The following is a 27,193-nucleotide window of genomic DNA, read 5'->3' as shown; positions in this document are numbered from 1 at the left end:
TAGCCGGCGTGGACTTTAATATTCATTCTATCCTCCAAAGAGACACTTAAAACAATTTGATTTTAGTTTCATTCTGGGGAAGTGTGTGTTAGGTGGCATTGAAGTGAGCTCCCTCCAGGACACATTTAAGGCAAATGGAAAAGTTCTGAACTGTGCTAAGGGGCTTTGCGACAGGCACAGAGAAAGGCAGGTGAGGAAGGCTACTGGACAGATGCCCTCTGGGCACTGTTCCCCTGAAGCTGCTCTGTTGATCCAGAAGCGACTTCGAGGCTGGCATTTAGCGCTGCCTCTTAGCTGCCCCCGCTTCTGGCCATCCACAAGGTCAACCTGTCCTCTGCTAACAACGGAGTCGGTAACAAAGAGAGTTGAAAGACAGCAACCATCAACAGGAAATAAAACATTTTTATTGAGTATCCATGTAATATGTTAAGTCATTTTTTTTTTTAACAACAATCAGAAAACTACCATGGGATTCACTACACAAAGGGGAACAAAATTTAAACCACTTATCAAAAAATGAAGGGAAAATACAGCTAAAGGATTTGGCTCGCGGGCCACGAGCCTTATGGCAGAAGAAAACACCCAAACATTTCTACAGGACACAGGGAAAACCCACACATAGAGACACTCAAGCAGGCAGTAAATATCCACAAAGGCAACTAGGCTCTTTCTAGGGCATCAGCTTCTAAGACGTTACACAGCATTGTCAGAAAGATACAGGTGGTGGATCAGAGGATGACTCTTGGTCATAAAGCAGGTCCCGTCACCGGCTCATGAGAGATGAGATAGTACCAACTAATTCTATGGTGACAATCCCACACTGGCAGTGTTACAAGAGAATGTGCTAGTAGTAGTATACTGCAGGAAATAATGTCTGCTGGGCAGCAGGCAGCTACTGCTTTGGAAATGGTGTTTCACTGTGTACAACTTAAAGAGAGTGATGGGGGAATGAAATGTCAGTGTCCGGTATTTAAGGGGTTTTTAAAAGTCAACTCCTCCTCTTTGGTCGGACTTGGTCCCTTACACAGGAAGACATCGTGTTTGAGTCTCCTCTTTAAACTGCTGTTTAACCTCACCCGCGAGCGTGCATTTCCTGTCATCCATGTTTCTTGTTTTTTAAAAAGTGCCGTGCATCCACAGCAAAGGATTCTCTCCTTGTCCTTCGTGTCTGTTCCGTGTCTAAAGAGTTTGCTGTGATGGGGATGAAAGGCAACAGGTTTGCCTCTTCTCTGATGAGGAAGGAATCCCAATTGGGAGTTGATTTTTGTGTTGTGTGTGTGTGTGTGTGTGTGTGTATATGTGTGTGTGTGTGTGTGTGTGTGTGTGTGTGTGTGTATGCATGTATGTGTGTGGAACAGCCAACCCCGTGTTTAAAGTCTACTGACAGCCCTTTTCTGGGATTCTCTTGAGCTCTGTCCAAAACATGGGGCTAAATCCCAAAGATCAAACACGAGGCCATGCTTACTTAGCATTCCTCCATTTTTATTTTGGTACCTGTGAAGACAGTCTCTCACGTCAGAACATCGCTATTCTCTGTGGCCTAGAGGTGAAAACAGGTCACAGGAGCAAGTGAGGGAAGAGACTGGAAGCAGCGTTAGGTAGCAGCTCGCCTTCCTGAAGTGGCTGTCTACCACAGCGGGACAAATATGGACTAGTGCACAGTGTTGACAAAATGCTGTGTGTTCTCCCCACCCCCCTCCCACTCTATGTATCTTTCTGTCCTATGCATAGCTGTTCAGTTCTGAATTGGTCCTTAGTAATGAGAACTGTTTGTGCTACACACACACGTCGGGCAGTGCAGTAAGGGAATGGCAGTATTGTTACAATATCACTACGGAGTAAGTTGAGTGCTATCCACTGAGGAAACTACGTGTCTAAGCACACAGGGCAGTCACAGTGTTACACAGAGCAATCCTTAAGACTCTTATGGAATGACTAGTAGCTTCGGAATAGTGCCGTTTACTACAGAGTAACGTTGAAAACATTGAAAAACTCCTCCTCAATCGAGCATCTAGTATACATAAGAGGTTGCTTCAGTTTACCAGAACTTGTTCTTGGTTCGTTACACCTTTGTTTAAAGGACAAATTAAAACTTAAGTAAAAAGAGCATATAAAAAGATCACTAGCTGTCTGTTTTGGCTTAATCGAAGTGCATTCAGAACTATGGCTAATTGTTTGTTAGTTTTCATCTTTTGATGGGATTACAATACTGTCTGTTACCACAAAGTAATTTTGTGTAATAAGCACAGATTGCTGTGTTAAAAATATTCTGCATTCCTTCTCATCTGGTTTTTGTATAATAAAATATTTTGTTACAAAGTCTCACGTGCATACCTTTTGGAATCGTTAACTGGTGTGAAATCTGGATCAGAATTCACAGGCTGCACGTTTTATATAAATGTGATAATGGAGAGCTATTATTTTCTGTTGAAATAGTCAGGCAATATTTCAGAAAGGCTGCCTTCTCTCAGCTTCTCCTCCCCCACCCGAACCCCAAACAAAGGCATGCACCACACATAACACATGTGCACACTTTCACACTTGCGCACGCGCACACACCGAGAACACCATGAGGTGTGTCTCTAGATGCAGTCACAGGAACTCCTCACTGACTCCTTATTCATCGCGTCCCTGAACGTGAGAGCGAAGCCATGACTCTAGCTTTGCAGAGACATACAGACAGACAGATGCTGTTCCGGTTTGTGGCTTTCCTTCCTTGAGACCAGCGTGGATGCTACTCGGCTCATGCTATTTGCCTGGGAAAGAATTCTACAAAATGGGGTTCGCCCAGTGAAGATGTAGTGTGGGCGAGTCTTGGTACTCAAATGACTCAATAGAAAGCTCAGGTTTAAGTTGTCCTTTAAGATATCAGTTTAACCATACTAGTGCCTTTCAAGTTGATATTTTTGCTGGAATGCAGACGATACTATATTTACCATATAATATATTATCAGCTCTCCTATATCTCAGTCAATTTACATAGTTTAAAATAGAACATCTTATTAAAAACATCTAGATATACACAGATTAGGAAACGCTTACAACATACAAATACACAAACTAGAAATAAATCTTTAGCATACTGGTATATACAACGGTGTGATACGATACATCATTTCAGTCATGCTCTATCTACACATCATATTGCTTAAAAGAAGAGTAGATTTGGAGGGCAGTGGTGTGAAGGGCATGGGGGCTCTCTACACTTAAATTTGTGCAAATCAAAACAGGATCTGAAGTACCACTGAACTGTATTAGGAATGCATGGCTGGAAACTGAAAGGACCCATATTACTGAGGTATTTACAGAGACTGGCTAAAGAGCACTATGTGGGCAAATGCAGAAAGGCTTCTTCTTCCCTTTACTTCTTGACGGCCAGCATGGCATCGACCTCCTCCTCTACCTGGAGAGTGTGCCACTGGGCGATGGGTCGCCGGGGGTTGGCCAGCATGTCTGACCAGTGTCGCAGCTCGGCCCCGGTGCTGTTGTAGCCCACAAAGACCTTGCCGATGGCATCGTTCTTGCCAATCTTGTCATAGTCCAAAACAGTTACCACCACTTGCACTTTCTGAAAGAGGACACACACAAAAGAAATGTACACGCGTCAGCCAGCCCTACAGATCAAGCCCCGGGGACACACAGCGTTTCTGTGGGAGCGGAGGAGTGACCACTGAAGACTCCATTCCTAACCATCAGAATGAGCATTAAAGCGCTTGACTATGGACACGTCAGCCCAGTTTTTATTCTTCTAGCTCTACATTATTGTCACTAACATGGCTATCATCATTGCCATCACCATTTCAGTACCTTTTCTCATGGGGGCAGTGTCATGAGACTGGCTTTAAGCTCACTATGTAGCTGAGGATGACCTTGAACTCCTGATCTTCCTGTTTCTACCCTGCCCAGTGTTGAGATTAGAGGTGTGTGTCATCATGCCCGGTGGTCATTTTAATACATACATACAGGTTTTTATTATCTATTTCATATTATCTTAATAACTTTACAGAAGACATAATTTAGTTATTTCTCTCAGTAGATCCTGTTAATATTTCCACTGCACAGAGAAAGAAGTTTTATGGCCTGCCTGAGATCACGTAAAGGATGAGTGAGTTAGTTTCCAGGCTCTATGCTGGAAGCCACCGTGCCATACTACCCACGGAAGGCTGTGACATTGCTTAACGAGTCTCACCCACGAGCGTCCTGGCATTAGGACTTAGGCCATTCTCTTTTGCTGTGCTGTTCTTTTTGGTTTTTGTTCTTTGAGACAGGTTTCTCTGTGTAACAGCCTTGGCTGCCCTGGAACTCACTCTGTTGACCAGGCTGGCCTTGAACTCACAGAGATCCACTTGCCTCTGCCTCCTAAGTGCTGGGATTAAAGGCATGTGCTGCCACTGTCTGGCTGCTGTTGCTCTTAGTAAGACTTTCTGAGTAATCATTCATTAGGATCTTATTTCAAGAGGTGACAGCCAGCATTTTATGCAAAACTAAAAGGATTTGACCTAATCAAATAATTGTGATCATGAACAGTGACAATATAGTAAACATCTTTTAAAAAGGCAGTAGCTAAATAAAATACGCTTTTTTTTTTTTTTAGTATGATTCTCTTAATGAACATGAATTAGTAACTACTGTGTATCCAGCATTGATATTAAATGGGTGTCGCTTTAGGACACACATGATTTTCTGGGACTCCATCCGACTGTGAGGATTTATTTCATAACTCCCTGTATTGGACTGACTGAGTCAACGGAAGCAAATTCATATTATTATATCATAAGAGATACACTCTCTAAAGAATATCTCAGTTTTACTTCCCAAGTAATGAATTTGATTAGAATATATGGACAGCTCTGATCTAGACACTGGATATAAAGATGAAAGATTAAATAGCTCTATCAATTTGTGGCCAGCATTAAAGGGAGGAAAAAATATGACAATGAAAGCCAGGCCCAGGTGAAGATCCGCTGAGTGACAGCGATTCTGAGGACATAACCACGCTCTCAGTGTACTGAGAGATGTCACTGAGGCACGTTTGTGGGACAGCAAAACAACTCCTCCCCTTTTTATTTATTTTATACGTCTTTTACATCATGTATCTTGATCCCACTCATTTCCCGGTCCCTTCAAATCCACCCTCCACCCCTGCACCACCACCCCAAAGAAAACAAAATTTACAACTACTTCTTTTTTAGAAAGCAATTCTCTTATTACACTGATCTATTCAGTTTGTGTGTGTGCAGGCCTGGGTGCCATGCTGCAGATGTGGAGAGGACAACTTGCAAGAGTTGGTTCTCTGCTCCTACCACGTGGGTCCTGGGCATCAAATCCGGACTATCATGATTGGCGGCAGGCGTCCTTATCCACTTAGCCATCTCATGGGCTCAACAGTCACTTTGGAATGTGGAATTTAGAAAGCAAACTGTAGCACCATCATCTGTGTGCAGCCTTGCTATGACGCTGGTATTAAGAAAATCACCCTTTTAGGCTGGGGATATGACTCCATGGTGGTTGGTTCATCCCCCAGTACCACCAATAAATAAAATAAATGAATTACCTATTTACTAGGTAGTATTTGGGAGCAAGGGTAAGATGGTATGTGTGGCTTTGATTCTCACTCAGATCTTGTCCCAAGCAAATGCACCATGATGCAATCATTATGCAGGGACCAGAGTGGGAACATTATGTGGAAACATAATGGACATTGTCAGAGTCAGGACAAACTGGATAATATTATTGAGGAATGAATTGATTAGGGTTCCCAATGGGTCTATTCTGCAGTTGCCTCTGTGGTTTATTTCTGCATCTTTTGATGGTGGTGGCCATGACATTTTTTTGCATGCTCTCAGAAATTAGCATAATTTGCTTCCTTCACAAAATGTTTCAGGGGGATTGAGGAAGACTGGAGACAGGCACATAATCCTATCATCTCAACCTAAGAGAAAACTAACCCCCTTTGTTAGCAGTTAAGACACTGTAGTCCTTAGGGCAGTGGTTCTCCCCCTGTGGGTTACGACCTCTATGAGGGTCAAATGACTCTTTCACAGGGTCGCCTAAGACCACTGGAAAACACAGATGTTTACATTATGATTCATAAAAGTAGCAAAATGACAGTTATGAAGCAGCAACGTAAATAATTTTACGGTTGGGGGGTCACCACATGAAGCACAGTATTAAAGGGTCACAGCCTTAGGAAGGTTGAGAACCACTGATTTATGGAAATACAAAGACTGGGAAAAGAGCATTCTTGGATTTAAAAAAAGGAAGAAAAACCTAATTTGCAGGTGCAGTGAAGGCAGCATGCGGCCAGTGGGTGCTGACTATTCCCAAGTCCAATTTGATTCATGTCAGGCTCAGGGTCTCTGTCCTCTGAAATGCCACCCCAAATCACAAACTTTATTTTGTTTTTAATATGCCTCCCTTTCAATATATTTGTACTTTCTGAAATTCACAGGTGAAATGTATTTTTATAGGTATGGGATTGTAGCCCAAAGGAGTAAGTTTACAAGAAGATTTTTTTTTTTTTCCATCTCAATACCTTGCTTTGTATTGTTTTGTGGAATTAAAAACAAAATGCCAGGAGGTTTTAGTTTCCATAGGAATAAGGTCTGAGAACTCAAAAAGTTCACCGAGCAGATATTGCAAAAATAAATTCTGGGAGAAAAATGATGTTTCAAGCATTTGCCAGAAGGTCCAAAGTGCTCACTGGTTCAGACTGCTGAGCAAGTCACTGGGGATAGGGCAACATTTACTTATTTAACAGCTGTTGAAAATAAGCAAATCCATACAATTTTCTATCATGTGAAAATGTGTATGAGCTAGCTTATACACAAACCACGGGCCAGTGTTAGAAGGTCGGGGGCAGGTTATTTTTGCTCTACCGAAGCAGGTTGCACATTGTAGCCTTGGAGTAAATAGGCAAGTTCATTCTCTCTTGGCTTTTGGATTCCACAGACCAACTTATTGACATAGCCAAGCGGTTCTGTTGGTTTTCCATTTTCCACCTTATTTCTGCCCAGCAGAAGGCAGCCCGCCGTTCCAGCTAATGCCTCAGCACTTCTCATGCTGTGTATCTTATTAAGTCCTGGCTGGCGGAGCTCAGGCATCCAATGTGCACGGGGCAGTTCTGATGAAGGCATGGGCTTGGACGACCCGCAGGGTCTGTGCTTGCCACGGATGGAATCTGAAGGCATGAAATTGAACGGAAGGACAAATGCACGTCTGACATTACCTGGATCTGCTCGAAGGGAACTTCAAAGCTGAAGGACTCGTTGTAGTAGGGGTTAAGAGTATTCTTCTTAATTGTTGTCTTCTTCTTCTTCAGCCTCTTGCCATTCTGCATCAGATGAATCTTCACATAAGGATCTGAAAAACAGATACAGGAGTTTTAGGAGACCAGATGCGTGTTTTTTTGTTTTTGTTTTTGTTTTTGTTTTTTTCCCCCCAAGACAAGGTTTCTCTGTGTAGCTTTGTGCCTTTCCTGGATTTCACTCTGTAGACCAGGCTGGCCTCGAACTCACAAAGATCTGCCTGGCTCTGCCTCCCAAGTGCTGGGATTAAAGGCGTGCACCACCACCACCTGGCTGTGTGTTTTGTTTTATCTGAAATATTTTATTATATTTTTGTTGTGGAATATTATTTTAACTATGTAAAGATGTGTTACAGTTGTTTATGCTGCAGAATATTACTTTAACTGTGTAAAGGTGTGTTACATTTGTTTATGCTGCATTTGTTTAATGATATAAGAATGTGTATTTAATTACATAAAGATGTCTTGCATCTGCTTCACCTCGCCTGCCTAAGGCACCTGAATGGTCTAATAAAAATCTGATCAGTCAGTAGTTAGGCAGAAGAGGTACAGGCGAGGCTGGTAGGCAGAGAAAATAAATAGGAGGAGGACTCTAGGCTCAAAAGAAGGGGGATGAGAGAAGGAAGAGGAGGAGAGAATGAAGGAGATGTCTTCATTCAGCCAGCCAGCCATAGAGAAGCAGTGAAAGTAAGATACACAGAAAGAAGAAAGGTAATAAGCCCCGAGGCAAAGGGTAGATAAAGAGAAGCAGGTTAACTTAAGTTAAAAGAGCTAGCCAGAAACAAGCATAAGCTAGGCCGAGCACTCAAAACTAATAAGTCTCCGTGTCATGATTTGGGAGCTGGTTGCTGGCCTAAAAGAAAAAGCCTGGTCCACATTTTGTTTATTTTGTGTGTGGTGGTGGGGTGCATGCCACAGTTCATTCATGGAGACCAAAGGACAACCTGTGAGAGTCTGTCTGTTTCCTCTACCATGTGGGTCCTAGGGATCAAACTCAGGTTCTCAGGTTTGGCAGCAAGTACCTTCACAGTGTGAGCCTGCTAGCCAGCCAGAGCCACATGTTTTAGATCATTAATTAATCCAGAAAAGGACTGAGCCCCAACAGGTAAGTGATTACTTAGTTCCTATTTAATATGTTGTAAAATGTCAAGCACCTTTTATTGAGAGGTTTTAAGCAAGCTCTGTGGCTGGCTTATTGTCATGCTAGCTGAATTTCCCAGTTACATTGGAAGGGAAGGACAGTGGTATGCTGGGAAACCACCTCTTTGGGGGAAAATGTCTTGACATGTAGCATTTGCAGATTTCTGTGGTGTAAGGGTGCTCACCATGGCCCATTTTAAGCCACAGTTTAACAACTGGCTTGTAAAGTTTCTGGGAATTGAACAGTTGGCTTTTGTGAGCTGGCAGAGGGCTTGGCTGCTGCTTGTTATTGGATGGGAATAAAGCTTGACAGAGAGAGGACAAAGGGGCCACTTTGTTCATTTGTTTATTCGCACAGCCAACGCTGGTTGAGTGGCTAAGATGTGCTAGGCCCTCTCACTGACAGGAGCAATGTTGAACACAACAGATGATCTCTGTCTTCAGGATGGGATCCTGGACTTGTGGGGCAACAGATAGTAAGCTTTTAGAGAAAGGGGAATTCGTGTGAAATTAAAGTTGATGAGCACGGAACAAGGGCGGAGCTGAGCTAAGACTGACAGGTATAGAGTACATGATAAAATGGGAAAACTGCTCAGAAGACCTCTCTCTCTGGAGGATGAATTGGAGCTGAGATGGGGTGGGGGGTTGAGGAAGAGAAGCTATCACCTGCTCACACTCAGCTCGCTCGCTCTCTGGTGTGTGTGTGTGTGTGTGTGTGTGTGTGTGTGTGTGTGTGTGTGTGTCTGTCTGTGTGTGAGTGAGAGAGAGGGGGATCATACCAAGCCTTCAAAGGTTGGCCATAGCTTCCTTCACATGTGTGCAAGGAATAAAGACAACGCACACAGAGGTGATTAGGAAAGGGATGTTAGGCAAAGGTGAAGTGATAAGCTAGTTACCGAAGGGGCAAGAGAGCACTCACTTACGGCTTCCATTACGAATGGATGAGTGACATGCCTTCACCTGGCAGGAAACTATGACTGAAAGGGCAAAAAAAAAAACAACAACAAAAAAAAAAAAAACAAAAAACCCCACAAAAAACTCCCTACTGGTTTTTCTTAAGCAATTTCCATTTCCTATATAATGCAAGTGTATTATAGAAAAATACCAGAAGGCAATGATAAAAGAAAAAATTAGTATCATCCAAAATAACTACTGCTAAGCCTTTCAAATTTTCTCTCTCCTTTCAGAACTTGAGTTGGGAGAAATGTTACCAGCAGTCTAATGTTTTAGGAAGCTGCTGATAAAAATATTATTTTTATCTCCCTCTCTCTCTGTACCTCAGCAGAATGTAGCTCCTTGTGGTATTTTGAAAGAAAATGGCTCCCAAAGGGAGTGGTACTATTAGGAGGTGTGGCTTTGTTAGAGTGGGTGTGGCCTTGTTGAAAGAAGTGTGTCACTGTGGAGGTGGGCTTTGTGTTCCTTGCTCAAGCTACACCCAGTGTCAAGATGTCGCCAGCACCATGTCTGCCTGCACGCCGCCATGCTCCCACCATGATGATAATGGACTGAACCCCCGAAACTGTAAGCTGCCACCTCAGTTAAATGTTTTCCTTTATAGGAGTTGCCGTGGTCATGGTGTCTCTTCACAGCAATAGAAACCCTGACTAAGCCACTCCTGAAGGACAGAAACTTATCTGTTATATTCACTATTCTACTTCACTGAAACAGTCTGACACACAGTAAAGATTTTGGGGGCACCTGTGCATGCTATGGGTTCATTCTGCCACCAGCTGCAGTCTACCCCACAGTCTTTTACAAGTAGAAGGTATTTAGGGTTTCACAGTGTGGGTTTCTCTTGGTCCTGTCTTCTTCCTATTGCCCCAAAGCCTAAGTATTTGGATATATGTAGTCTGGGGATTTTTTTTTTTTTTTCCAGTGCTGCACTCAGGCAAGGGATCATTTTTCGTAGCCCTGCAATCTGAAGTCTTAGATTGTTCCTCCATTTTCTCCAGGCTTCTCCATTTTTCTGGCCCTTGACGGCCTGAATTCCCAAGTGTTCTCTGGCTTCCCTTACTGCATTGAGGTCTTGACCTGAATTCTGATCCCTTTGCAGACAGCCGCCCTAATCCCTCGTTTATCTCATCAGTGACTTTTACACGATTAAGTCTTGTCATGGTTTCCCTGACTCCTTGCTGAGATGAGACCCCTAAGTAAGAAGATAGCCATGTAGTGAGTTACACCTATACTTTGAGGACATACAGATTTTTGAAAGCAAAGACCACCTCTCCTGAAAGCAGGCCTCTGTATGATTCAGTTTGTTCTATTTTGGGGTTTTTTCTAAAAAGCAAATAAGTCCTTGTCCACTCTCAGTGTCATGGTGGCATAAAAGTCCTGGCGATTGGGTCATAAGATACAATTTTATGGAAACGATACAGTGGGCTGTAATGGGACTTAGTAATGTGGCTTAAGTTCTGCAGCTAGACACGAGGCATGGTGTCGGAACATCCCCTGGGGTTTTGGAAACAGTGTAAATAGTGTGGGGAATTATGCAAGCAATGGAACTGGGCTGGGCCCTCAGGCACTCCGTGTCCCTGTGGCTTGTGGATTCCTCCAGTTCCCAGCAGCCAGCAGTCACGGACATCTTCCTCATCTGAATACTGACAACTCTTCTTCAGCAATGTCTAATAATCCCGGCTGCCACCCAAACAGTCACAAGACAGAGACACATGGCAATGCCATTCGTTTGTTTGATTTCTATTTAAAAATACTAGTCTATTTCTTTTAAGGCTTTGGTAGAAAGAAAGATCTTTTTCTCTGCTCTCTAATTTCTAATCATCTTTAGCTGCAACTTAAACAAACAAACAAACAAAAACATACACTGGAGAGCAGCATCAGGAAAGCCTGACTATCTGAATTCTATTCCTAGGACCCACAGAAAGGTAGGACAAATGTGACTCCATAAAGTTGTCCTTTGACCTCCACATGTGCTTCATGGTACAGGTGTACCTGTACTCACACATGCATCACACACACACACACACACACACACACACACACACACACACACACACTGTCAGAAGAGAGAGAGAGAGAGAGAGAGAGCAAGAGCCAGAGAGGGGGGGAGGGGGGGAGAAGGGAGAGAGAGAGAAAGAGAGAATGAGAATCGAAAGGAGGACTTCTCTGTCAGTGAAACAGTCATGAGATCTCCACGGCCTACTCTGGGTCATGGTCAGATCTCTCACTTGGTTTCACTCACTCTCTCTCTCTGCCATTGCTGCTTTTAGCCAACATGGCATGGCTGTCTTTTTTCTCGTTGGAAATCAGGTTCTCTGGACTTCATCTCCTCCCTGTCACAACAGCTGTTCTGATTTGGAGGTTTTTCAGGACGCTCTAATGTGACCACTCTCAAACCTACATGCCGACAAGCCTTTTTCATACACCATATTTAAAGTTTGGGTTCCTAATGTTCACAATTACGGTAGGCAGAGTAATAACTCTTCCAGAGACATGGCATTCTAATCTTGAGAGCCTGTGAATGTGCGGCATGGCAAGAGGGGTAAATGTGACTAAAGTCAGGACCTTCAGATGAGGTCGGCCTGGTGTTTCCAAAAGGACCCGCTCTTTCCACAGAAGCCCTTAAAAATGCTGAGAACCTTCCTGGCTATGACCAGAAAGAAATGTGACAACAGAAGAAGGGCCAGGCATGCGCCAATGTGCTGGGTTATTTTCTTTATTTATATTTGAGACAGGCTGGCCTGGAACTCGTTCTGTAGCTCAGGCTGGCCTCCAACTTCTGCCACAGTCTCTCCAATGCCGGTATTACAAGAATAAACTGCAATGCCTTGCTTTGAAGAAAGAAGGGACCACAAGCTCAGGTATGTAGGTAACTGCTAGAGGAAAAAAATTTAGAAATGACAAATGAGTAACAAGGAATGTCCTTTTCTCTAGAGCCTCCGGGACCACCCTGTCCACACATGGATTTGGGGCCACTGAGGGCTGTGTTAGACTCCTTTGTTAATATTTTACACTGGAACATAGAAATTGCATGTATAGTGGGCAGTGGTGACACAAACCTTTAATCTTAGCACTTAGGATGCAGAAACGGGTGGCTCTCTCGTGAGTTCGAGGCCAGCCTGTTCAAGGGCAGAGTTAGTTATAGGAAAGTCAAGGCTACACAAAGGAACACTGTCTTGTCTTAAAAAACAGAACAACAGCAAAAAGAAGGAATTGTATTTATCCTGTTCAATTAAATGCATGTACATTGTGGAATGGATAAATTGGGCTAGCAAACAGGCTTTTTTTCACATACTATGTGAAAACCCTTACTATGTATTGTCTTAGAGATTTTCAAGAATACTTATTGACTATAGTTACCACATCATACAATAGGTCTATTCTATTTATTCTTCCTCTTCTCCAAATGTATGTGAGGTTTCTCTAACTCCATACAACTATAAGAAAATACATGTGTGTTGTTTCAAGACATGGACTTGGTGATGATTTTTTTTCATAGTGGCAACAGAAAACTAATAAAGCAGCCAACTTTGAAGAGATTCTGTTCTTTATCAAGCAAGGTGTGGGGATGAGAGTCAAGGTGCTTTTCAAGGTGTGTGTGTGTGTGTGTGTGTGTGTGTGTGGCTTGCAATTGAACCCAGGGTCTTAGACATGCCAGATAAGCACTCTGAATGGATTCTCCAATCTTCAAATGTTAATAGGTCTAGAAACTGATCTTTTGAAAAATGTTGATGTTCTCTCCACTCTCCCAAAAGTGGTTATTTTGATCTTCAAGTCAAAAGCCTTAGGAAATGTTAAGTTCTTTTAACAAAAATAAAGTAAAAGAATACTAAACATGCCATCCAAAAATTGTATTAATATCTATACTTCTTAGGCTCTATGGTAGAACTAGTGAAATTGGATAAAATCTATCATTTAAAATTATATCATGTCATTTTATACTACAATAATCCCTGTGAGGAAATGCCTGAGAATATCTGATTTTTTTTTTTTCCCTCAAGAACCCAAATCCAGGTCTTTTGTCTCAAAATCTGCTGTCCTCTGTGGTCTGCCAGGCAGGAAGTTTAGCATAATGTTTGTAAGTACAGATGCTGAAGCCAGACTAACTTGGAGCTTGGCTCTATTCCTCACAGCTGTGTGGTATTCCAGAAGTTATTTAACCGTGTGTGTGTGTGTGTGTGTGTGTGTGTGTGTGTGTGTGTGTGTGTGTGTGTGAGAGAGAGAGAGAGAGAGAGAGAGAGAGAGAGAGAGAGAGAGAGAGAGAGAGAGAGATGGTTTCTCTAACTGCAAACTAGGGAAAATGGTAATAGCTCATCACAGAGTTATAAGATTAAACACATGGAAAGTGCTTCGACGCGAGGCTGGCACATATTATTATGATGGTGTGGGCCAAGTGACAGCCAAGACAGGCTCTAGGACCCAGACTGACCCCTAGCTCACTTTGATGACCTGGTGCCCACACCCAGCAAACAGGAAAGTCTCATTTGCTGCAAAAGATGGTCAGGTCCAAAGCCACCCTTCCCCTCCAAATGGCAGTGCTGGTGACATTGTCCTAAACAGAGGGACTCTGACAGGGAAACAGAGGATCGCTATCGGGTAAACAAGCCTAAAGGTTTCTGTTTACTAGAAAAGCAGATCTCTTAAGGCACTTTTGGTTCACCAGAGACTCCCATTAATCCTCCAGGAACCCCCATTAATCCTTCCGAACACCCCTTAATCCTCTAGGAACCCCCTTAGCCTTCCCCACAAAGGCCAACTACCTCTGGGAAGGGCACCTAGTTCTCATCAATCTGGAAGCCACCTCAGATCCCCACCCTGCTAGCTCTCACACCCTCTGCTCGCTTTCCCATCCCTTTGCCCCACCCTCATAGATGGCCTTGGCATTTTGATTTCTCAATAAAGCTTGCTTTCTGCCTTCAGAGAGGTCTGCCTGGGTAACTTCTCTGCCCCATTCCTTCTAGAGACAAGCTCCCCAACACTGTGCCTTCTCCAAGCCAAGGGTTGACTCATGAAGAATTTAATCATGTATGCTATCAAAGACAATCACTGCTTTATGGGGTGATCTCGAAGTGTAAGACAGAAAACTAATTTAGCATCTTGCAAGGTTTTCTCCCATTCTTGAAGTAAATGGCTCAAATTACACAGAGTTGGGAAGGTCAAGTCAGACTGAAGCAGACTGTTTTTGCTGATGATCTTGGACAGTAGGAGTCAAAACTATTTGTCTAGCCTTTGTGGATTCTGAAGCCAGCTAAAATGTTGACGTATTTGGGCACATCATACATGAACTATTAATACTTATGTTGCTAAAAGTGAAGTAGAGAGGATTCTTCTCACTATCGAGATTTGTTGTCAGGGATGTGGTGATGCCAGTTGCTGGCAAGTCTCATATCTGTGTCCCTTTTCCTGTTCATGTGTTTTTTTTTTGTTTGTTTTTTTTGTTTTTTGTTTTTTTTTTCCTCTGAGACAGGGTTTCTCTGTGTAGTTTTGGTGCTTATCCTGGAACTCACTCTGTAGCCCAGGCTATCCTCGAACTCTCAGAGATCTGCCTGCCTCTGCCTCCCGAGTGCTGGGATTAAAGGCGTGCACCACCACCGCCCGGCTGTTCATGTGTTTTTACTTTGAGAAAATATCATAATAATTTAGTTTCTTCCTTCTAGTTTCTACTTTTGATATAGAACCTTCCCTCCCTCCCTTCTTCCCTCCCCTTCCTCCTCTTCTTGCCTCCCCCCCTTTTCTTCCTTGCCCCCACCCCCTTCTCTCCTCCCCCACCCTCTTCATCCCTCTGCTTCTCATCCAGAGGGAGGGACACGAAATCATTATGTTAAGGCTACCCTCATATGATTTGTCCAATCATTTATTGAACCTTGCACTAAGGCAATGATGACTTGGAACAGTGAGCTCCCTCAGGTAAGAGACTGCCAAGGGATCTCTGACTCGTGATGAATAGTCTAGTCTCTGTTGCTGTTTTCAATAATGCAGGCTGTGCATGGCAAGGTTTATGATTGCTTAGTCAGCTGCAGCTTGGAGGGTCTCTGAGTATGACAAGGTAGTTCTGTAGCTCTGTCACCTGAGCATCCCCCTTTGTGGTAGTTTGAAGGTAGTTGGCCCCCATAAGCTCATAAGGAGTGGCACTATTAGGAGGCGTGGCTTTGTTGCAATGGGTATGGCTTTGTTGGAAGAAGTGCATCACTGTGGGGTGGGCTTTGAGGTCTCATATGCTCAAGCCATATCCAGTGCCTCAGACCACTTCCTGTTGCCTGCCGATCAAGATGTAGGACTCTCAGCTCCAGCACCATGTCTGCCTGCATGCCACCTTGATGATGATGGACTAAACCTCTGAAACTATAAGCTACCCAAATTCAATGTTTTCCTTTATAAGAGTTGCTGTGGTCATGGTGTCTCTTCACAGCAATGGAAACCCCAACTGAGACACCTTTTGAGTATGTCATCAGATGGCCAGCATGGGACCCAGTGCCATTGTATTCGTTCATTGTGTTCACATTCAAGCATGATTAAAAGAATTATACATATTCATATACGTTCTCATACATATCTCCTATTAATGTAGGTCTGTCTTGGCTGAAGAGAGCCAATTTCTGTCAAACTGATCTGGCCCTGGTGCTCCAGTATCCATCTCTAGGTAGGATGAACTGTCACCTCCAGAGTATCTCAGGCGCTGTATTCATTCCAATCCCCAACTCTCACCTACACACTCTAAATACAGAGCTTGGAGACAGAGTCTCATAGTGTTCCCTGGCTGGCCTGGGGCTCCCTATGTAGATCAGTCAGAGATCCACCCACTCCGACCTCCAAAGTGCTGGGCTTAAAGGCTCACACCCCTCCACCCAGACCACCATTGTCTTTTGGTCATGGAATAAGAAGAGTAATGCCATAGCTATACCCAGCCCCTGCGGTTCTGATCACTGTCCTTCCTTCTCTGCCCTCCCCAGGCACACTGGAGAACAAGCTTGGCTTGCTTGGATGAGCTTGTCTTTGGAGGGGCTGGTGAAATGGGCACGTCCGCAGTCAGCATCAAAAGACAGCTCAGAAAGCTGTCTTGCAGATCATTTCCAGGCACTGGTATTTGTTCCTCTCATTTTTCTCTTTGAGAATCAGATGATAATTTCTTCTTTTACTTCCCTGCCCTGGGATCCTCGCTGATGTATTTTATGAGATTGCCATCTTTACTATTATTTGAACACATTTGACGAGATTTTGTTGTTTTCTCTTTATGCTCCTTTTCTCAGACATTCTACAAAGCAACCCAATATTCCCAATGTCACTCAGTTCTGCTAAACCAAGTTCCCGGACCATGGAACCTGGTACCTGAGTACACTGTTTTCACTAACCCTGTCACCAGCTCAGTTTTCACATGTAGAGCCATCACCCCAAAGGCATGGAAAATCTGAGCTAAATAGAACAGGAACTGGTTTTTCTTCAGCCATGTGGCCTCAATGGGCAAGCGTGCTGCAGAAAAGGCACAGAACACGTGATGTGCCGCAAAACCACAGCTGCCTCAGCCCTTCTCTCGTCCTTCAGCCGGAAACTACTCAGTTTTTTCTTGCCGCCCAATACCTTTTCTTCACCTTAATTCTGCCTTCCTAAAGCCAAAAGTTAGAGCATCTGGGGCCAGGGTTCCTTCCACTTCCGTGTTTGGGCTTCACAACGGCTAGGATTCCTTCCTGGTTTCCTTTGTTAGTCCATCCTAACTCATCACCACTGCTCAAGACCAGAAAGGCCTTCTGCAGTTGCTGATCATGAAGGATCCTTCACGTAGTGGCTAGAGCTATGAGCAACCACACCACCACCCACTGAAAATCTTTAGCGGCGCCCCGTCTGAACCCTACCAGGGTATGGCTGGTCCGTCCTAGCATTTGCTTTCTCTCGCATTCCTGACGCTCAGTGTTCGTCACACGGAACTTTAAATGCCGTGACTTTGAGACTCTGGTTCTGGCCTGGGATGCCCTTTCTTTCTTTCGCCCGTCTTACCTTTGGATTAAAAGTCACCTCCTCCCTGAAGATTTTTCCTGAAGGTTCATTTCCAGAGAATGAACAATCAGTACCCTCACTCTCGGCAGCTTTAAGCAGATCATCTTTGCTGGTGGCCTTTCTTTTCTACTTTTTTGCTTTTCTGGTATTGGAGGACTTCTGTGCTACGCGAATAACATAAAAACAGTCGTCTTTTGGGAAAACGTGTTCTTGAATGAAGAACTGTATCTTAAGTGATGATCTTCGGGAAGGCCGACTACTCCTAAGATTGGAATGTCCCCATTACTGTTCCATATTCTACCTTAAAACCCTAGAACATTTCCACCCGCTTCTTCCCTCAGGCCGTTCTAATGTCAATTTGTGCTAATTTCATAGAAACGGAATTGCCAAACAGCTGGCTGTAAGCAATGAGATATAAAGGAGCCACTAAAGGCTTTTTGTATTTACAGCGAGGACTAGAAAGTGGCAGTTCAAAGCTGGATAATGCACGAAGCCTGCCGTTTTAATTCTGACAATTTTGCATAATGATACTGTCTTCTTTCTTAACTACCACAGTGACCGTGGGCCCTGGTGACCATGGCCTTCGATTTCAAAGACTTCTCTCAGTAAGAATTAGCCCCACTGCAGCTGCTTTGTTTAATGCCTCCTGAGCTGGTACACAGCTTCTGAATATCTTCAGATATTATTGTTTTTAACCTTTATTCTTTGGATAATGTTCACTGAATTCAACTTACATTACTGGATGAAGAAAGTGATAATTATATCAGTTAGGGCTCTGGTGATTGAACAGGCATTTCTAAATGGCTCAAATCAGAGGGTCCCTTATAAGGCTTTATAAGATAGAAAAGTCTAGAAGTGGGCCTCTGTGGCAGGGGTAGTGAATGTCCCCTGAAATCCTTTCCCTACTTATTTTTGAGTAATAAACACCTAAAGTTCAATGTGGGAACCAATTTACCCAGCAACACCCATTTCCTCTAATTCTTCTATGACACCATGGCTGATTGACTACCTCCTGATTCTTAGAGGTGATACAACCGACTTCCACAGCATCTCTCTCAAACTGTGGTTGTCAGTGTGGGGGAACTTCTGGCAGTGTCTGGATACACTTCTTATGTCACCACAGAGAAAATGGGGGTGTGCTATGGAAATTTAGGGGATCAGTGCAGGAATCCTGCTAAATATCCTATAACATACAGGATAGACCACAACAGAAAAGGTGAGACTCAAAACATCAACAGACATGAACTTGACAACCCCACCTTGGAATCCGCTCTCACTCTCTACCTCTTTAAGGCACAGGTGTGATGAGTGGGTAGTGGAGTTGCCTTGACCAGGCCTGACCAAGGTGAAGATAATAGTATAGTGGGGAAGCAGGACAAGAAGGCAGGAAGAGTCTGCATCCCTTCCACAAACTACCTACCCGTCCTGGCCATACTCCCGTCTACGGATGTAAGGAAGACGAGGAATAGGGAAACTAAATCTTGTCTTGTCTTTTGGGTTATCTTTTTTTTTTTTTTTTTTTGGTTTTTCGAGACAGGGTTTCTCCGTGTAGCTTTGCGCCTTTTCCTGGAACTCCCTCTGTAGCCCAGGCTGGCCTCGAACTCACAGAGATCCGCCTGTCTCTGCCTCCCGAGTGCTGGGATTAAAGGCGTGCGCCACCACCGCCTGGCCTTTTGGGTTATCTTTATCACCGCAGTTCACTGGGGTTCATAGGTGGTATGAATTCAGTGATGTCAGCGGGTTCCAGGTTTGCCCATGTCTCAGCTGTCTTTTCTGTGGTGTCCGTCTTAAACGGCACATGGTAGCCTTGCCGGCCTTTCTAGGTTTTTCTTGTTCAGAATGCAAGTAACAGTACCAGCTGCATCTCATGCGATCACAAAATACTATTCAAGAGAAAAGAGTCTGCACATAGGATTACCAAGAAAGCCCCACATTTACTCTGATTGGATAGCATGGGAAACATTCTTGCTCTAAAAGTCCATATGCTAAATGGAGTGAGCCAAGTATGTCTAGATCTAAGCTGAAGGTCCCTCTTCAAATGAATAAGGAGGAAGGGTCAGGCTGACTTAGTTTTGGAGGGAGAGGCAGGATCTGCTGCATCCAAAGTTCAATGCTAGGAGCAGAATAAAGGACGGCTCTCAGCCAGGCAGTGGTGGTGCACACCTTTAATCCCAGCACTCAGGAGGCAGAGGCAGGTGGCTCTCTAAGTTTGAGGCCAGCCTGCTGGAGACTGAATTCCAGGACAGCTACGGCTACATAGGGAAAAACCTGTCCAAACCCCCTGCCCTCCCCCTCGCAAAAAAAAGGACAGCTCTCAGCAGGAATCAGAAGGGTTTAACCCAAAGGAGGGCTGGAAGATGAGAGGGAACCAGTGGGTGTTTATGGAGTTTTCAGTGATGGCCTCTGCCTAAACTTGGGAATGTAGTCACAGTTATTTGCCAAGAGAGAATTTCTCATATTCAAGCAGGTTCTCAGAAATGAAGTACCAAATACTTGTATAGAGTGGCCTAGTAGTAGGAGAGACTGTGGAGAGCAAAAAGGTAGATTTAGGATTCAGCGTTTCTTTGCCAAATGCAGTTTTTTTTAATCCTTTCTTCTTTTGCACTTTACTAAGTCTCGTTCTATTGGTAAGCCAATTGTTTAACAGTATACAAATAATTAAATAGTAATCAGGTCCAAAGAACAATTTTCATTTCTATCACTGTCAGTTTCAGAGTGTTTTCTTGAGGGGAATCTTTATAAATAATGTATAAGCATTTGGAAAAGGCTATATAAAAGGGTTGGTGTGTCTCTATAGTTTAAAATGTCTGCGTAGATTAAAATGCTCCCTGAAATGCTCTAGCAAGGTTGTAACATTCAAAATATATTCTGTGGAAATTTTCCAAGTGAGCAGACAATTTAAAGATGAATTTACATTGGTAAAGTGCAATGTTTACTAGAAGAAAACACCATTACATAAGCGACTACCACGGAGAAAACCAACCCTATTTTAATGAGACAGATCAGAAAATAGCAAAGGCTGGGTTAGTTCCTTAATGGTGGCAGCATGCTTTGAAGAGATAAAAAAGCATAAAGGCCCAATGCTATTATGAATTAAATGGAAGGCATTTTCTTTTTAAACACGGGTGGTGGAAACCACCCAATTCCACCTATCATTTTGAGGATCATCTAATGGTTTCTATGTGACTACAAGTTTCCTGAGTAACAACATGCGACTGCACAGGCACAAAGTGGAAGACAGAGAAGCCCAGAGAGAGGGGGGCTAGGAGGGAAAGATTTCACGGGTGGGTGTGTTATGTGAAATAAGAGAGCTATGCATGTACAGCGCTCCATTCCCGGGAGAGGAAGGAGTACATTTTGTTTCAACGAGCTGAGATTTTTTTTCCCCGTTCAGTTTTTATAGATGAGTCTTTCAACTGTAACTCAAGCATATTTCTCTTGTACTTAGGAAAATCTCTTATGAGTAGATAAAGTAGTAATTATGCTTGATGCTTTCTGGATGGCTACAAAGAGTTCAGTGGAATGACCAAGGATAAACTGTTTGTATGAGCTGACAGACAAAACCCAAAACAGAAGTAGTCAAATGATTCCGAAAGGAAAAACAAAATACCAGACAACAAATCTGACTGGAAACATCCCCTTTTGGGAAGACTTCGGCTTGGTCTTTTAGAACAGAGGGAAGGGCCCTTAGTGAGATACTGCACTGAAAACGGTAAACATTTCCAGTTGATACAATACATGGGTAAAAAGGCTACTTGTTGACAATGCTACATTTTTAAGTCTGAGCCATTTGCCAATGGATGCTACCTGGTGTCTGTCTACCTGAGGACAGCTTCCGGGCAGTGCAAACAAGTGCACATGCAAACTGTTGAGAACAGAGGTACCCTCACATGCATATGCCTAAGTGGGGTTGATGCTGCTATTGGGTTTTTAATCCAATAGTATTTTTTTTTCTTGTTTTTTTGAGACAGGGTTTCTCTGTATAGCATTGGCTGTCCTGGAACTCAGAGATTCACCTGTCTCTGACCTCCAAGTGCTGGGATTAAAGGCATGCGCCACCACCGCCTGACTGGTAATCTAATTCTTACAGCGGTTTAACAAGTCCCCAATGAATGTACCTGCTTCAAGACAGCCACGCGTCCTCAAACACTCTGCCATCTATGCACTAGGAAGTTTATGGACTGAAATGCCTTTGGGATAGCTGAGGGAAGGATCTGGAAAGGTTTCTGAAGGCTCTATCTAGGACTTGCTGCAGGTCTGGGCAAATCGTGCAGGAGGCGAGGTAATGGCTGCTGCGCTTTGCTAGTGGATCGGGTCCTAGCCCTTCTTCTTCAGCTTCAGAGAAAATGTTTACGTTTCAGGTAGCTGCTTTCTCTACGCTCCCTCTTTGTATGCTAAGGGACTTTTCTGAGCCCATGGAACTGGAAGAGGACGAATAGTGCAGTTTTTTGTTTCCTCATAAGAAAAAGGGACATTAAAAGAGATTCATAGGGGCTCAAGAGATGGCTCAGTGGTGAAGAACATTGGCTGCGCTTCCAGAGGAACCAGGTTCAATTCCCTGCACCCACATGGCAGCCCACAACTGTCTGTAACTCCAGTTGCAGGGGATCCGACACCCTCACACAGACAAATGTACTCATAAAATAAAAATAAAATATTCAAGCATGTGGTGAGGACATACACACACAAAAGATTCAGCATCTTGCTGGTAGCTCATATATCCCAACTCTGGTTTGAGACTTTGCAGTATGAATAATGTATGTCTTGTTTAAAAAAGAATTGCCACCTGGCTGGCATGTTATTGAGATTTTTATTTGAATGCTGTCCTTCCAGAGAGAGATTTCATTGAGTTCATCAATGACTAAATATGGTTCTCTTTCATAAAGCTGCATGAGTCTGAAATCCGCTAGGATTCTTGTCATCGAGAAGGTAACTTCTACCTTCATGCTCCAGTTTCCTCTTAATATGAGAAGGAAAACATAAACCAAGGCTTCAGTTTAGTACTGGATACCAGATAAAGGGAAATGACATGGAGCAATATCATTCTGTGAAGTTTTATTGCTTCCTATGAAGCAAATTTGTGAATAAAGCCAACCACTACACAATGCTTCAGATCTTAGAAAAACTACAGTAATAATTCTTTTTTCACACTTATATCTTGGGTTTTTAAAAATTTTATAAGAAGCCTAGTGCTTGAGAAATGAGAGGAGGCAGTTGATTTATTTAGAAAATTTGAGCTGCCTTTAAACCAGCACTCAGGAGGCAGAGGCAGGTGGATCTCTGAGGCTATCCTGGTCTAAAAGTAAGTTCCAGGAAAGCCAGGGCTACACAGAAACCCCATCTCGGGGAACGGGGAGAGAGAAGAGAAAAGAAAAATTGGGGAGATTCCAGAATCACATACTAAGTGGTCGTAGGGGTGGCCTGGAAGATTGGATGCTGGGGGCTGGCTTTATTCCACAGTTTCCATTCTCTTGAACCACAGGCATTCTATTAGGCTGACATCTGTTACCTTGATGACTTGGGGCTAAGACAGCTTAACTAATAACTCAAGTTTTGGTGGTATTTCCACCTATGCTTTGTGTTACAGGGTTCATTCGCTGAGTCAACCACTCACTCACTGCCTGCCATGTTCTGGTTATTACTGTGCAGTGAGTGAACTGTTCAGTCCTATGTCCGCAGGCTTGATGTGGAGCCCAGCACACAGTAGAGAACAAAAAAGCTTTGGCCGGGTGACACATGTATCAATAAAAAGCAAACACCCAGGGACTGCCAGAGTATGAGGATGTGCAGAAACTATGGGGTGAAGTTTGTCCTTTAAAGCACCCGTAGTGTAGTTGAGAAGACATACATTGAAGCATTTATCTAATTATTCTTTATCGGTAAAAACTTGGGAGTCAGGTACTATGGTAAGAACCTGAATGATCAGAGAAGCAGTGGAGAAGCGACCAGTGACCTCTCTCTCCTTTCTCAATTAAAAAGAGCCAAGAATCTTTCTAAAACCCTCCCTACTACTTCCTGTGTCTCTCTATATGTCCTCAGTCCTCCAAAACCTCTATGGTTAATTTTGGTCAGCTAGTAGCTACCTCTGTCCCCTGATTCAAAGTAAACTTTATTGGCAGTCTTGGGAGTATCAGAGTGCAATCAAAATATCCCACAACAATAAAGTCCTTGGGAAACCAAGTTTAAGTCGATATATTTCTGTGGTAGAAGAGATAACCTAAGACCATATTTCCTTGCAAATGATTTATCCAGCAAAAATTGTGAGAGGAATCCCAAGATGGCAGATTCCTTTCACTCAATAGAAATAATTTGAATTTGAAAGTATACACTTAGGAAGTCTAAACAAGCAGGATGGGTAATGAGAGCTAGCCTTTTGCTAACTCCAAAAGTCATCAGCGTTCATATCTTCCCCTTCCACATACAGAAGTGCAATATCATCAAACACAGACACAGTGACGCTCACACTCCATTTACGCGTATGTGGAGAGGAAAGGGTGTCACTGGGTGGACTGTCTTCCTCTGAACTTGTTTCTTCTTTAGCCTTTTCTGCCCTTCTGACTCATAATGGACATCCATGAGTGCCTTAAGTGATTTTTGTGAATGGGAAGTTCAGGGTACTTTCAGTGAAATGGCATTCTATATGGTATCCAGAATTTATAAAACACAGGATTAAAACTACCAAGGCAAGGGGTTGAGAGCTCCAAATTAAAACCACAACCTGTGGTTTTATGTATTTTCTATTTTTATATCTTAACATATAGGCATTTTAATGACCAGGGAATCCAGTTTTACATTAGACTTGTCATACCCTACGGAGTTTCCAATGGAGCCAGGGACATGGATGGAGTTTGTTTGGGGGCCCTGTCTTGCTCCACTTCTCAAAGGGGAGCTCCAGTATGCACTATAGCAAGTTTGCATTTACACGTGGGGAACCTCTGCCAGGCTGTCCAAGCTCCATTTCCTCTGGTCCCCAGTCATTTCTCTGACATGTGGAACACATCTTCCTGGGGTCCTCTGTCTCCTTCTCTGTATCCACCCAAAACATCTTTAGTTATGATCAGTTCTAGCATCATTTCTTCATGGAATTGTTGTGACTGCTGCTTCCAACTTAGCTACACCGTTTATAACTCCCCACAAAAACCAACATTTGCCCATGTATTTGTGTGGTATATAAATGCCTTTGAGTGAAGGTTGTCAACATTACTGGGACTTCTATGGCATCACCCTGGAAGCTCTGTCTCTGGAAACCTCAAAGGAATAGCCGCCTCACTGGACACAGAAGAAGATGCCTAATGGGAGCTGGTGAAATCAAAACAAATATTTTATCTAACAGCTCCTTTTCTGAGAAACTCACTAGAAATTTTTAGCAGCTACTGCTGTGGACTGACTAGAACTTGATAAAAATTACCAGCTAATTGTAGGGCGTTAATATCTTCAACTAGACTTTCTAGAGAATTCTTGTAATGAACAGAAGCATTACTGTTCTGTGACATGACTCTACCTTTGCTTTTGCCTTTCGAGAAGCTTGCTTGAGTGAGTGGGTCTACAGGTCATCATATTACATTAAAATCTTCATACAGCGTCTCAAGACAGATGGCGTTAATGGTTTATACTGGATCTAGCAGTTAGGGACGTTCCCTTTGGAGAAAGAATAAAGCTATCTCATTGCACAGAAGATTGTCCCTATTTGTAAAGCAAATTGTCTAATGAAAGGCTGAGGAATGTTTGCTTGCTGTCTTTTTTTTTTTTTTTTTTAAAATAACTGTGGTGTAGCTGGGGTTAGAACACTCTGTACACATTCTTCCCAGTTTAGCTTCGGGGTGGGAAGGTTGCTGGGGTGAAAGGCTCAGCACTGTCATCCCGAGGCGTGAGGACTAGACAAAGAGAGAGGACTTAAAACAAGCTCTGTTTGCCTTGACGAATCCATCCAAGAGAGCACTGAGCGAATTAATTGAGTAGTTGTTGGGCAGAGGCCTGACTTTGAATCTTGTCCAGAATGATTCTGGGTGATTAGGATTCCAAATCTGCTTTCAAAAGGGCTAATTCTTACCCTGCCGTGCTGGCTGTAAACACACTTCAAACAACTCACAACTTGGTACTTAATCTGAAGGCCACTGGAGAGTGGTAGTTAAAAACCTTTATTGAATAAATGAATAAGAGGGTAGACACAATGTTCTAAGAGAAACTACCATTTATGGGCTCTGATTACATGGAAAAGCACTTGGTGTTTTTAATGCCTCTTTTAAGAAATAATATAAATGAGTCAAAGGCCATATGCAATCAGCATTATTAAGGCATTTGAGGTGAAACCGTTCCTATTCAACCCTGAGAGAAGCATGGAAGTCAACCTTTTATGGAATCAATAACCTATTTTGGTAATACATGGCTTATATTGTTACTTGCTGCTTCTTCAAACACAATCAAGATCTATCTCTTTGCATGAGAATTTTTACAAGTGCATAGTAAAGCAGTGCCAGAAACATTCTCAAGAGAACAAAAGGGCAGCATTAGCTGAAGTATCAGTCTCTAGAAAGATCAGGACAATGATAAGTGGGAAACACTTAGAAATTTAAAAGGCCACGTCTGCATACAGTCACAGAAACTTGTTTTGTAGAAAACTGGGGGACCAAGGAGAGGACAGAGTGCAGATTTTTGATGACTGAGCATTCCTCCTTTTCTTCTGAATTATTAATGGCCAGTGTGTGAAAAGCAGCCCTTACCGATCACCTGTCAATCATGCTCCAGCTTCTCCAGAAAACCCCTCCCCCAACAGAGGCTAAGGAAGGAAAAAGCTGTAAATGAAGACATGCTACCCGCTCAGAGCTAATGGCCACACATGTCAGCCTGTGGGAGGATGAGAAACATCTCAATGCTGATGTCTAGTGTTTCCATGACCTACTTTGCAAGCTTAAACTACAGTTTCACAAGAACCCCCACTGGTTCTAATTATGGGCAAATCTACACCCCACAACTGTCTACATCTATGGCATTTGTCTGTAGAAGCATTTTCAGAGAGGGAGAACGATTCTTTTTTCAGGGCCGTCTCTGTGGTTATTTATTTTCTGGGGACACAGAAATTCCTCCAAAGAGGTCATCACATTACTGGCTGTCATCTCCACAGAAACCAGCTTTCAAGGCAACTGGCTGCGGATTCCGTGTCTGGAATGGGGAAATTACAATAGAAAAGAGAGAGTGACCCAGGGGCTGCAAGTTAGCGCCACCTGGATTTTCCTGTGAGTACAGCACTTGGCACACAGTCTTCGTTATCTGAGTTGAAATGGTTTACCAGGAGGAGCATTTATAGGTAATGCTTCACCCGATACTAAAGGATCTAAAAACACAAGTGTCTCCTTTACTGCTTAGGTTAAGCTTAAGGCAGTGGTTCTCAAACTATGGGTTGTGACCCCTTCCAGGGACTGCATAACAGATTATCCTGCATATCAGATATTTACATTACGATTCATAACAGTAGCAAACTTAGAGTTATGAAGTGGCAACAAAACAATTTTATGGTTGGGGGGGTCACAACATAAGGAACTGTATTCAAGGAGAACAACATTAGGAAGGTTGAGAACCGCTGGCCTAAGGGATCTAGGTATTTGGGGCTTCTAATGTGAACCTAGGAACTCCACATGCTGGCGGAAGTCCAGGGATAAGGTGCTACCCCCGCTTCCTGTTTCTGACTCTGCTGTCTGGACAGGGAGTTGACAAACTGAAGAGTGTTCTTGTGGCTTTGTGCAAGAATAATTATGAACATCAGAAATCATGAAACTCAACTTTTCCAACAAGTGTGATTTTTAGATA

The 27,193-nt window shown here is 43.3% G+C and overlaps 1 protein-coding gene and 1 long non-coding RNA gene across 2 annotated transcripts in view; both read right to left on the bottom strand.

Annotated features, from left to right (window-relative positions):
- Positions 1-384: 384 nt before the first annotated feature.
- Syt1 (synaptotagmin 1) overlaps positions 385-27,193 on the bottom strand; it is a 195,495-nt gene continuing 168,686 nt past the window's right edge. The window contains exons 7-8 of the mRNA XM_059245321.1: positions 7,229-7,362; positions 385-3,568 (exon numbers count right to left, since the gene is read on the bottom strand). Coding sequence (XP_059101304.1) covers positions 3,362-3,568; positions 7,229-7,362 — 341 coding nt within the window. The 3' untranslated portion in view covers positions 385-3,361. The remainder of the gene's footprint in view (positions 3,569-7,228; positions 7,363-27,193) is intronic.
- On the bottom strand, positions 12,101-17,671 carry LOC131894956 (uncharacterized). Its single transcript, XR_009375064.1, has 2 exons — positions 17,390-17,671; positions 12,101-12,276 (listed from the first exon to the last, which is right to left on the bottom strand). It is a non-coding gene; the product is annotated as an uncharacterized LOC131894956 (long non-coding RNA).

This window comes from Peromyscus eremicus, chromosome 18, assembly GCF_949786415.1.
Source record: "Peromyscus eremicus chromosome 18, PerEre_H2_v1, whole genome shotgun sequence".
NCBI classification, from domain to species: Eukaryota; Metazoa; Chordata; class Mammalia; order Rodentia; family Cricetidae; genus Peromyscus; species Peromyscus eremicus.
This window is presented reverse-complemented; position numbering and strand designations above follow the sequence as displayed.